The sequence below is a fragment of the Xenopus tropicalis genome, chromosome 1, assembly GCF_000004195.4.
Source record: "Xenopus tropicalis strain Nigerian chromosome 1, UCB_Xtro_10.0, whole genome shotgun sequence".
Lineage (NCBI taxonomy): Eukaryota > Metazoa > Chordata > Amphibia > Anura > Pipidae > Xenopus > Xenopus tropicalis.
The window spans coordinates 84,850,284-84,863,092 of NC_030677.2; the positions used below are offsets into that span (position 1 = coordinate 84,850,284).

The window sequence follows — 12,809 nt, forward strand, 5'->3', positions numbered from 1 at the left end:
AAAATAGTGCATAAATATTTATTTTTTTCACAGACATACCTGATTCCGCAGATTTAAATGAGAAAGAAAGGTAAAAACTAAGTAAGCTTTATCAGAAAGGTCTATGTAAATACAGCAATAAGCACTCACAGAAAAGCTGCACTGACTTCTCTGAAAAAAGATTAGTTGTGTCTGTAATTCCTGTGCCAGAGACACACAGCTTTCTGTTCTCTGCTCTTTCCTGCTCCCCCCTCCCTCAAGAATGCTAAGAACTCACTCCCCCCCCCCTTAGGAATGTGGATCTGAGCCAATCAGCAGGAAGCTTCCTCATAGTCTTACTAACTGAGCATGTTCACTTGGTCTCCGTGTCTGTGCAGGAGAGAGGCATTATGGGAACTTTCTTTACACAGCTCAGCGTTTTTTCTTCCTGTCTGGCTTCAGATCTTCTGAACAGGTGAAATATGAGGAGACTTAAGGGCACTATTGGGACAACTGAAGGTATGCCTGCAGCTTGAGATTAACTCTTTACTAGCCTTTCCTTCTCCTTTAAAGAAAAAACCCAAGATAATTATCTCTGAATCATATGAGCCATTTCCCAACACCCTTTAGGTGCAGAGACATTCAACCTCTCCTTTATTGTTTTCCATTGCAAAGGGATGAATTCTGGCACTTGAATTCCCTCTGCTTTCAGTAGTGGGTAGTACACATTTTCTCTGGAAAGCAGAGGGACTTTAAGTCCCAGAATTCATAAAGGAAAAAGTCAAAGCAGCAAATAAATCTACAGAGTTGAACCAAATGCAAATATTGAGTGCAACCAGCTGGACAAATCAAATGACACTGGGTTATACTGCATGCACCAACACCCAGAATCTAGAACATGCAAGTGATTTTATGTATACAGTGGTGTGAAAAACTATTTGCCCCCTTCCTGATTTCTTATTCTTTTGCATGTTTGTCACACTTAAATGTTTCTGCTCATCAAAAACCGTTAACTATTAGTCAAAGATAACATAATTGAACACAAAATGCAGTTTTTAAATTAAGGTTTACGTTATTAAGGGAGAAAAAAAACTCCAAATCTACATGGCCCTGTGTGAAAAAGTGATTGCCCCCCTTGTTAAAAAATAACTTAACTGTGGTTTATCAATTTCAATTTTCAATTTCAATATCAATTTCTGTAGTCACCCCCAGGCCTGATTACTGCCACACCTGTTTCAATCAAGAAATCACTTAAATAGGAGCTACCTGACACAGACAAGTAGACCAAAAGCACCTCAAAAGCTACACATCATGCCAAGATCCAAAGAAATTGAGGAACAAATGAGAACAAAAGTAATTGAGATCTATCAGTCTGGTAAAGGTTATAAAGCCATTTCTAAAGCTTTGGGACTCCAGCGAACCACAGTGAGAGCCATTATCCACAAATGGCAAAAACATGGAACAGTGGGGAACCTTCCCAGGAGTGGCTGGCCGACCAAAATTACCCCAAGAGCGCAGAGACAACTCATCCGAGAGGCCACAAAAGACCCCAGGACAACATCTAAAGAACTGCAGGCCTCACTTGCCTCAATTAAGGTCAGTGTTCACGACTCCACCATAAGAAAGAGACTGGGCAAAAACGGCCTGCATGGCAGATTTCCAAGGCGCAAACCACTTTTAAGCAAAAAGAACATTAAGGCTCGTCTCAATTTTGCTAAAAAACATCTCAATGATTGCCAAGACTTTTGAGAAAATACCTTGTGGACCGACAAGACAAAAGTTGAACTTTTTGGAAGGTGCATGTCCCGTTACATCTGGCGTAAAAGTAACACAGCATTTCAGAAAAAGAACATCATACCAACAGTAAAATATGGTGGTGGTAGTGTGATGGTCTGGGGTTGTTTTGCTGCTTCAGGACCTGGAAGGCTTGCTGTGATAGATGGAACCATGAATTCTACTGTCTACCAAAAAATCCTGAAGGAGAATGTCCGGCCATCTGTTCGTCAACTCAAGCTGAAGCGATCTTGGGTGCTGCAGCAGGACAATGACCCAAAACACACCAGCAAATCCACCTCTGAATGGCTGAAGAAAAACAAAATGAAGACTTTGGAGTGGCCTAGTCAAAGTCCTGACCTGAATCCTATTGAGATGTTGTGGCATGACCTTAAAAAGGCGGTTCATGCTAGAAAACCCTCAAATAAAGCTGAATTACAACAATTCTGCAAAGATGAGTGGGCCAAAATTCCTCCAGAGCGCTGTAAAAGACTCGTTGCAAGTTATCGCAAACGCTTGATTGCAGTTATTGCTGCTAAGGGTGGCCCAACCAGTTATTAGGTTCAGGGGGCAATTACTTTTTCACACAGGGCCATGTAGGTTTGGATTTTTTTTCTCCCTAAAAAATAAAAACCCTCATTTAAAAACTGCATTTTGTGTTTACTTGTGTTATCTTTGACTAATAGTTAAATGTGTTTGATGATCAGAAACATTTTGTGTGACAAACATGCAAAAGAATAAGAAATCAGGAAGGGGGCAAATAGTTTTTCACACCACTGTATATGGAGCAAAACACTCATTTTACACTTTACATTTTACACTACATACATTCAAAATAATGGAAAATAAAAAAATGGAAAATTGTTCAGTTAATTTGAGTTGGTTACCCAAATGACTGGAACATCAAAAAATAATGACTCTGTACAGAACGAAATCAGAAATCAGCCAAATTTTCTGACTAAATCTAGGCCTGTATAGACATCTTAAAAGTGCAGGGAATGCTACCAGACTTTCTATTCTGGTAGCTATATTGCACTGAGCACATTTCTCCTAAAGCAATAATTATTTAACACCACATATTTTAATTAAGCGTGACAAAATTACCGCTGCATATTCCAGCACTGTCCAATAATGAAACAAGTGAAAACAATGATTTGCATTTCTCTCTACTAAATACTTTTCCCTGTAACTAGCTACCTTCAGTACCCAGGCAAGACAAACAACTACACTGTGAGCTCTCTCTCTCTCTCTCTGCTCAATAAAAGGTAAAAAAAACAAAAAGAGAAAAATCAGAACAGTCTTTAGTCTGACCTTATCATCCCCTCCCCCTTCTCCCTGTCTGGGGGTGGGAAACTGCAGTAAAACAAACATTGTGCTTAGGGAGCAGCAGATTCTGCCAGTGCCTAATATGCAGCTATATTAATCCCATTTCTGTGGAGGAGCATGCAAACCATAGCAAAAAGCCTGATGCAGGATCAGGCAGTAGAGATAAACAGATCTGCATTACACTCTGACTCCAGCCTGAGGAACTACATACAACAGGTGTCAGCCTTCTAATAAACTGTCACTGAATAAACCAAGGCTAAAATGGATATCGGCTTAAAGGAAAGTAGATCGAAGTATTAATAGAAATTAAAAGGGTCCTTCACCCAAAAACTATCTATGCACAGTTAAAAAAAATATTTAATTCTAAGAAACTTTCCATTATACAATGTACATTTATCACAAATGTTTAATGGCTTCAAAGTTATTTGAAAAAGTTATTTGTATTGCAGCTATGCCTGGTTTACATTCTCTGCAGTTATGGCTCTGACTTCCAATGCAAAGTTGCAAGGCAGCTGTTAAAAGCACATTCCAAAACTTAGACCTAGTCTTTGCAATTACTATATATATATATATATATATATATATATATATATATATATATATATATGCTAGAATCATTTTTTTAACATACAGTATAACATTGTTACCCATGTACTAGAAGCACTGTTCTATTTTGCTTGCAACGGATTACCAGTAGTGATGCACAAAATAATTTGGCGTGTCCCTAACTTTGGCACGGGCATCGCTTTCTCTGACGTGCAGGGCAAAAGAATGTCACACTAGGCAAAAAAAAAGTACGCACGCGTCAAAAGCGGACGTGACCGTCAAAGAAAGCAACGCCCACACCAAAGAAAGCGGTGCACGGCAAATTTTATTGTCACGCTGCAAATTATTTGCCCATCTCTGGTTAAATTCTAGCTATTGATTGGTTGCTATGGGTGACTAGAACTGCAGCAAACTTTGCACCTTTTATTACAAAACCTCATTAGCCTCTGATCCTGACTCCCCTGGCCCAGCCTTCTGTGACATTGCTGGTAGTTTTTAGAAAAAATGGCTACACACTGCAGGCCAGTCTAGGATTCTGGTCAGTTTCTATTTTTCTAATCACTAAATGTATCAAAATGTATATCTGTGAATGTGACACAGGAACTCAATGTTAATTATAGCAACATTCTGATCACCATTAGAAGTTTACCACCCAACATTTAAAAGCTAAAAATCACTTAATGATACTATAAAATACAATGCAGGTCAGCAACTTGTTATAAATCCCTATCTGCACATGCCCTTTTATGAAATTATGCCACATGTGAACATAAAAAAAAAAATCAAACAATTGGTTATCTAAGTTTCCAAACATAGTAACTTTCAAATCAATATACAACAGTCTCAGTCCTGTGGGAAAAATAAATACTCTACCTATCCCCCCATTTGTTTTTACTTCCCAATCTCATCACCACTATCCTTCCCCTATCTATAAAACTCTCCCCTCTTAAAGATTTCTTTCAGAGTCTCCAATGCAAGTAATATTAATATGTTGACTCCTGAAATTTTTTAAAAAAAGCAACAAAAAAACAAAAAATATAATGCAGTGTGGCTGTATAGCATTGAAGAAAAACAAATACATGTTTTCCATTTTTGAACAAACTTAAAGACCATTTTCCTTTATGTCCTTTAGATTTTTTTTTCAAAAAGCAAATTCGCAGGGGCCCTGGAATGTCTTCATTCACTATTTCCAGTCCAGTCAGTCTCCTGCCGACAGCATAAAAATATCATATTGCAGGTGAACTGAGATCACTTGGCTTTGACCTGCATTTTTTTTACTGTGATTATCAGAATGAAAAAACCCTTTAGTTAGAAACTCAAAAAACTGGGAAAATTGCATCTACTCAAAATAACGTTACAGTGCAGAACAGCAGGGGGATAGAAAGAAATGCTGTGGCAATTTACTTTGCGTTATTTAGCAGTATCTGGTACATCTCAGTATATATTTATATCCAGCATCATAATGATCTGTTTAAATGGCAGAAGGAACAAATGCCTTCAATGAAAATACAGAGCACTAATTACCAATCCTCAATCCTGTTTAAGCTAAATTTAAACTATACACTTAGGGGGTGATTTATCAATGGTCGAGTTTGCTCTTTAAAATTTTCAAATAATGCTTTGAAAACTCAAATGTCTGGTATTAAAGAGATACTGATACCAAAAATCAAACTTTTCTTTACATCAGGGGTGGGCAAACTACGGCCCGCGGGCCACATCCGGCCCCTTGGCCTTTTTAATCCGGCCCGCCGATGACGCCAAGTCTCATCACGCGAGAGAGACGAAGGGGGCGTAACGCTGGCCTGGCCCTGCCCGCCCTGGCCCGGTCCGGCCTGGGGGTGAGTAAATGTGGCCCGTGAGCCAAAAAGTTTGCCCACCCCTGCTTTACATCTATCATAACAATATCTTTGCATGCTATTTATAATATTGCCATAAAAGTATTTTTCGTAAACTCAAAAAATTTGAGATATACAAGTTTTTTTTGAACGAGGTTTCCTTATTAATATATAAATAACCATTTGATATGCAAGTTTATTCGATTTAGAAAAACAAACTTGAATTCTCAAAGACGAAAATTGATAAATAAGTCCATTAATTATAATATGACTTTATAGAGTTTCCATGATGTAGTTTTCAGATTACAAGCACTGTCATTAAACCCAACAATTTAAGAGGTATTCTTAACAAAATATGTAGTAAAACTATTGAAAGGTACCATTTACAAAGTATATGTTATAGACACAGCATCTAATTAGTTTTTATTTAATCCTAAGGAATCTGAAAGGAGGATTAACATATATAATACACAAACATTAAGCTCAGCACACTTCCAAATTCTGTCTCTAGAATGGCAGACCTGAACAAAGAAACTTCATAAATGATGTACAAAGTAGCTGTAGGTAAAACAATTTCATTTTATATTTGATCAAAGTGAATAACAACAGGACCTGAACAGGTAAAACAAAGAGTTTTAACATAACTTTTTAAGTACAGATTTTTTATCTAGCCAACCTCGGTACCGGGAAAATATCTATGGGTCCAGGTGTCAGTGGGCTCCCCTGCTAAACTAACCATTTGGCATTGAATATCCTTAATGTGGTCATTCCCCATTTCTATATAAGAACAAAGGGGAGAAATGGTGAGAGATAGTGTAAAGAAAGTAAGCAAAGAAAAGAGGACAAAATAAAAAGGATGACTAAAATTAGGATTTGCCTGAATTCCAGAACTTTGTGTTTGGCGGAATCCCAAGTGTTTCACTGAACCAAATGCAACCTGTGAATTCATGTGACTTTAACATTCTAGACAACTAAACTTGGCCATTTTGCAATGTTTAATGACTAAATTCAAATATGGAAATTAGGATTTGAATTGATTCGTTATTCAGCCAATCAGGTAATAGGATTTTCCCCTCTTTTGTTCCCTTAACACACAGATGGACCTAAATCTATTATATGGTGGATCTATAGTGGAATACATAGGAGCATTCACACAATATATTGTTGCACGGTGTATAAACTACCACTGCTTATTGTTTTAAATGCTAAAGTCACCAGTATCATAAGTTCATTGAATATATATCAAGTATCTTAGGGTTTGTGGCTGTATTTGCTTTCTAGCAGACAAGTGAACCTCTAAATAAACACTACCTTAACACAATTCACTCAGATAGCACTTTAAAAATTATTAACACATGAAGCAACGCCACCTCAAAATGAACCTAACAAAAACTGAATTAATGATCTTTTCGCCTAAGCCTGGTCCTACTCCCCCCTTTACTATCTCTATTGATGGCACGCTTATCAACCCTGTAATCTTTGACTCCTCTCTCTCCTTCTCTGACAATATTAACGCCACTGTCAATACCTGTCACCTTTTCTTACGCAATATTGCCAAAATCCGCTCATGCATGCTCTCATTCTATCCCGCCTAGAATACTGTAACCTGCTACTAACTGGCCTCAATAACTCGCATCTCTCCCCCCTACAGTCTGTATTAAATACTGCTGCCATAATTCTCCTCCTCTCATCCAGGAGAGTTCAGGCCCTTTCACTGCTAAAGTCCTTATCGTAGCTTCCCATTAAACAAAGAATATCTTACAAACTCCTTCTCTTAACCTTCAAAGCCCTTCATTCCTCTGCGCCTCACTACATCTCGTCTTTTGTGTCTCCATCCGTTCCTGCTCGATTCCTCCACTCCTCACAGAGCAACCGCTTGGTTGCACCCCCCACTACTACTGCCGTTTCCCGCCTTAAACCTTTCTGCCTTGCTGCTCCTTACATTTGAAATGCCCTACCTGATTTCCTTTGGAGAGAATCCTTCCTCAGTCTTTTTAAAACTAAACTTAAAGACTACCTCTTGGAGCACCCGCATAGCACCTGATCTGGGAACCAGCACTTTTATTGCAGTGTCACCCACTGTAATCTACAGCACTTATATTCGCCTATTTGTGTCTGTACGTTACCCTCCCATTTAGATTGTAAGCTCTACAGGGCAGGGACCCCTTGTCTCTTTGATTCTTAACTTATTGCAACTGTAGCTTGTATTTATTGTTATACTTTGTATTTATCTAATATTATTTTAATAATGTTTGTATTAATATAATCTACTGTACAGTGCTGCATACATAAGTAGTGCTTTATAAATAATGATATACATACATACATGTATTTTTATAATCTTTCCAGTGGTATGTTGGTCACAAAAAATAAGACTTATGCATGTCTAATTGGGCCAAAAACACCTTTGGACTAGACCCACATCCCACTTTTTTTGCTTAGAGCTGCTAGCCAACCCACAATCGCTTATACCCACAACTGTGGACCACCATCCAACCTGAAACATGGACAACCCATCTGATGAAGGACAAAAGGCTGGAAGCAAGGCAGAGAAGGAGATTTGAGAAAATGAAAGCAAAATGCTAACTTAAGCTGTCCATACATAGTAAGATCCACTCTTACTGATATGCCCATTGGCAACATTAGACTGATCTAGTTGTTTGGTCCCAAGGTCAAATGATTGAAACTGAATGCAAGTACAAGCAGGACAAGGGGCGAGGACCACATCAATGAGTCAAGTGACTCTTCGACAGCTTTTATCATCATGTATGACTACCCTACCCCAATACCCACATTGCATTATAAGTATCTGCCATGCTGCAGGATTCCAGCACATAACACTAGTTTACAGGGGACATTGATCAAAATGTGAGATCAGAACTCACCAGAGAAAACTTCACCCACTCTCTATGGGGGTTTTTGGAAGCGTATTTATTATATGGTGAAGTCTAACTTTCACTGATTGATGAATATGCTTCTTAAAATCCCATAGGAATGAACAGAAAGCAGGTGAAATTTTCTGTTGTGCGCTCTAACTTCACATCTTAATATATCTGCCCCTAAGTAATGGCAGAATACAGGAAAACAAATAGATCTTATGGAGGTATAAAACTGTAGTGTATTAATTTTGGTTTATCAGCAAACAAACCTTTAAAATGTGCAGAGTGAAAATAGATAAGTAAGTTTATCATGGAATGATCTGCTCATGATTCTAGAGGAATAATCTTTATAAATTAGTGATTTTGTTTTCTCTACTTTACAAAAAAGGCAATTAACTAGACATTCCTACATTAGCACACCGTTTATGTAGGAAAACTAAATTAACAGCACTGGAGCAAATGGTAAAAAATTAACTAATTTCTGCAAGACTGGAGCTGCATATTTACAGAATTTCTGTACTAAGCGTATTAACCCCATACTCTACAGCAGCAAAGACTTCCATACCTGCAGCAACGACAGGTGCAAAGCCTGTATTAAGGCCTTGGTGGCCCATGGGCAAAGATCCTTTTAGTGGGCCTCACTCAGCAATCACCCTCCACAGACAACAGGTCCCCCTCCATTACCCATAAAACCGCAGTTAAAACCCACACACGTACTATAGACTAGACTATATGAGGCAGAACTGGCCATAGACATAGGGTGCTTTCTTTGTTTGGACAATCTTCCGCATTGTTTTTTCAAAGTATAATGGTGCACAAATTCATTCAACTAAAACAAATGAAGGCTAATTTAAAGAATAATGCCCCAGAAGTAGGGCTGCACCGAATTCATTTCGGGATTCGGGTCAAATCCAGGCTTTTTTTTTGAAGGATTCGGTTTCGGCCAAATCCACGCTCCCGGCCAAACCAAATTCTAATTAGCATAAATTAGCATGTGCTAATTAGCATTCAGAAAGGGTTAAATGGTCAGGGAAAAAATTCTCATATGTTAATTCGGACTCGGTTCAGGATTCGGCCAAATCCTTTGGGTGGGTTTAGGGGTTTGGCGAACCCAAAAAAGTTGGTTTGGTGCATCCCTACCCAGAACAGTGCATAAATACAGAGCCAAACGTAGACGTCATACATACAGTACTTAGGAAATACACACAGACATGCACCCGAACCCACACTGAGCCAGTTCAGAAATACACATAAGGACACCCAGAAACAAATTCTCTCCCAACCCCACACTCCATGCACTAACCAGTTCCCAAACACTTTCTGTCCCTGTGTGTCTTCCCTAACATGCTGAGGTCTCTGTCTGTAGTTCCCACCCCGCCACCCTCGACCCTCCTCCTGCTCCCTCCCAATGGACTACTCAGAAAACCACTCATTCTTAGAGACAAAAGTGCACTTCCTCGTGCTGACAGTCTTCATGATGTTTGTTGTTCTGCAACTAGTCCTAAATGCTGGATCATTTAGTTCTAGCATGGCATCCTCTCTGTAAAAGCGCATAGTACATTTATGCAGGGAACTGACGACCCCCACACTCTGTGCTTGTTTCCAGTTACCTATCAGGACATCAATCACATTCCCTGGGCTAAGCAGTGAGAATAATTACTTGAGGCAGGATGGTTTTAAGTGCTGAGAGGGAGCAGAGAGACACAAGTCAGATTTGGACTGATGTGACTGACAGCAAGCAGGCACAGTGACCATGCGTGAGATATACTAATAGGGATTGTGGGTAACGTTAACAGAGACACAGTGGGCCCCCAAAATCAGTGGGCCTTGAGCTAATGCCCTTTTTATTAAAGTGTCCCTGAACAGGTGGATGCTGAAAGCTTCAGTTGTACAGCTCAGGAGCAACAGGTTGGTTATTACTGGCTAAAAGGATTAATTTTTTTCCAGGGACTGAAGAAAAATCAACTTAATTTTGCACTGACATAGGGGTTATAGAAGCAAAGGCAGGAGCCTCTACATGTCTTCAGGACAGGTAATACCAAAGTTTCACGCATATAGTAATAACTATGATGAGTTTCTATATTATGAATATTTTAGAACAGGCACCTTAGGAGAAAATTTACAAAGTACATGCTAGGTTCAAGAGTATGCCGAGTGTAACGAATGGCTGGAGTTAGTGAACTAAACGTGCTGAGTTCACTCTCCCCCAGTAACAAGCTTCTGTACGATACAGGAATGCTGCAGTTATGACTGTTCTGGAGTTACAGCTGCAAAATACTTACCCTTTGTACCTAAAGTTAGGCACTAGAAGTGGCTTGCCATGATTCACAGTAAAAATGCCAGTAATAAAAACGATGCTATACAGAAAACATTGAGACTGACCTTCTGAATGAAGAATGAACTGCGTAAATCCAAAGAAAATCACAATCACATGAAATCCTCGTCGCCTGTAATCCATCATGCTACAAGCGTGGCCCCTGATCATTGGCAGCCTGAAGAACCTGCTCACTTACACAAGTACATCGGATCGGATGATGATGAGAAATACAGCAGCAGGTCGGGGTGCCTTTAAGTCACAGGCTGCTAAGATCCCTGCCCGCGGTGAGAACGGTGCAGCTCACTCACAGCAGCCTCAGCAGAGCTTGAAAGTGAATTATCCCCATACAGCTCATTACAGATGTTCAGCTCTCCCCTGACAGATCTGGACTCAAACACAAGATGCCAGGGAACAAGCACGCTGTAAAGTTCCTAATCAGGTGGCTGTGCTGCTGCAAGGTGGCCCTCAGTCCCCTGATCTGTGCCGACAGCAGCAGCAGCTCGGGGCTGGCCAGGATCTCTGTGCAACTCCGCCTCCTGCCTACAACTTTCCAGGTTCTCTCCTCCCTCTCCTGGGACAGACTGGCCCACTGTAGCCAAACTCCTTGCCTTTGGGACTCTGGGGCAGCCTGATCCCTCCTATGTAGGGCAGGGGGCGTGCGTCTGGGTACAGGAGAGAAGCTTACTTTGCCCAGCAGCTGTACTTTCCTGTGGTGGGAGGTAGCAGAGAGCCCCCTGCAGGGGAAGCCCCAGCTCACACCCCTGGGTGCTGATACATATAACCAGTTTAGACACCGAGGGGAATGCAGCGAGGCGTGGTTAGTCAGGTGAGGTGGGGGAGCCCTGTGCCATCATCCTATGGAAAGTGCTATGCATAGAAACTGGCAATATTGGCGCTGCTGCCATACAGTAAAGTAACGCGCCTGTACTCCCAAACTGCTCTCACTGCTTAGACCAGGGAGTGTGATTAATGTCATGATAGGTAACTGGTACAAGCACAGAGTGAGGGGGTGGGGTCAGTTCTCTGTATATATTTACTATACCCCACAGAGAGGATGCCGTGCTAGTAGTAAATGATAAAGTACTTAATAAAGGTTAACTGCTAAATTAAAAATATAATGCAGGACAACAAAACTGTTCAAAACTGTCAGCATGAAGAAGGGCATTTTGGTCTCTCAGAATGACCGCCTTGCTGAAGCAGTGCAGAGGAGGGAGCAGGAGGAGGGTAGTGAGGTGGGACTGGGAACTAAAGGCGGAAACCTCAGCGTGCCAGAGATGATACAAAGGCATAGAGAGTGTTTGGGAACTGGTTAGTGCATGGACTGGGTAGGAGAGATGGGATTTGGTTTCTGGGTGCCCTCATATGCGTATCTGAACTGGATCAGTGTGGGTTCAGTTGTATTTGTCTGTGCTGTAGTTCCTATTTACACTTAAGTACTGTATATCTGTATACCTGCCATAAATACGTGTGTATGACTTATGCATTTGGCTTTGCGTGTATTCACTGTTTTGGATCATTATGCATAAACTTAGCACAGCATTTATTTTAGTTGAATTAATTTGTATGCCATTTTACTTTGAAAAAAATAGTTTAGAAGATTGCCCAAAGAAAAAAGCACACTGTATTCATGGTCGGTTCTGCCTCATAACCTTTATCTGTGTCTCCAACACTTCTGTGCTCAACCTACAATATGTGTGTGGGTTTATAACTGGGGTGTTAGGGGAGATGGAAGAGGACCTGTTGTCTGCATAGGGTGATGTCTGAGACCAGATAGTCTTTGTCCAGGACCCACTAAGGCCTTTAAAGCCCTGTCATCTGCCCAGGTCTGCCATGGGGGGGATTGGGGGTACAGTTGTGCCAGACCCCATGGAATCTTCCGTAAGGATGCCCGGACGGAAAAGTTATGCAAATTGTGTGAGTCAGTTATAAAGTTACACTCATAAACTGCCTAGAAAACAATGTAACTTACCTAGATACTTGCGTATAAAGCAAAAGACAATTTAGAGAAGCTTTTTCGGGACAAACTCCACTGACCACCAATACATTAAAGGGGACCTGTCACCCACACATAAAAAGTTGTATAATAAAAGTCCTTTAAAGATTAAACATGAAACCCAAATTCTTTTTTTAATTAAATCATCTATACCTTTGGCATAGAGGCAGGTCAGACAATAT

At 40.3% G+C, this 12,809-nt stretch overlaps 1 protein-coding gene across 4 annotated transcripts in view; it reads right to left on the bottom strand.

Annotated features, from left to right (window-relative positions):
- fras1 (Fraser extracellular matrix complex subunit 1) overlaps positions 1–11,243 on the bottom strand; it is a 257,678-nt gene extending 246,435 nt beyond the window's left edge. For all 4 annotated transcript variants that reach the window (XR_004223099.1, XR_004223098.1, XM_031903422.1 and 1 more), the window contains exon 1: positions 10,700–11,243. Coding sequence is in view for 2 of the 4 variants with exons in the window: in XM_031903422.1 (XP_031759282.1) it covers positions 10,700–10,802 (103 nt within the window). In the remaining 2 variants the exon portion in view is untranslated. The remainder of the gene's footprint in view (positions 1–10,699) is intronic.
- Positions 11,244–12,809: the final 1,566 nt, after the last annotated feature.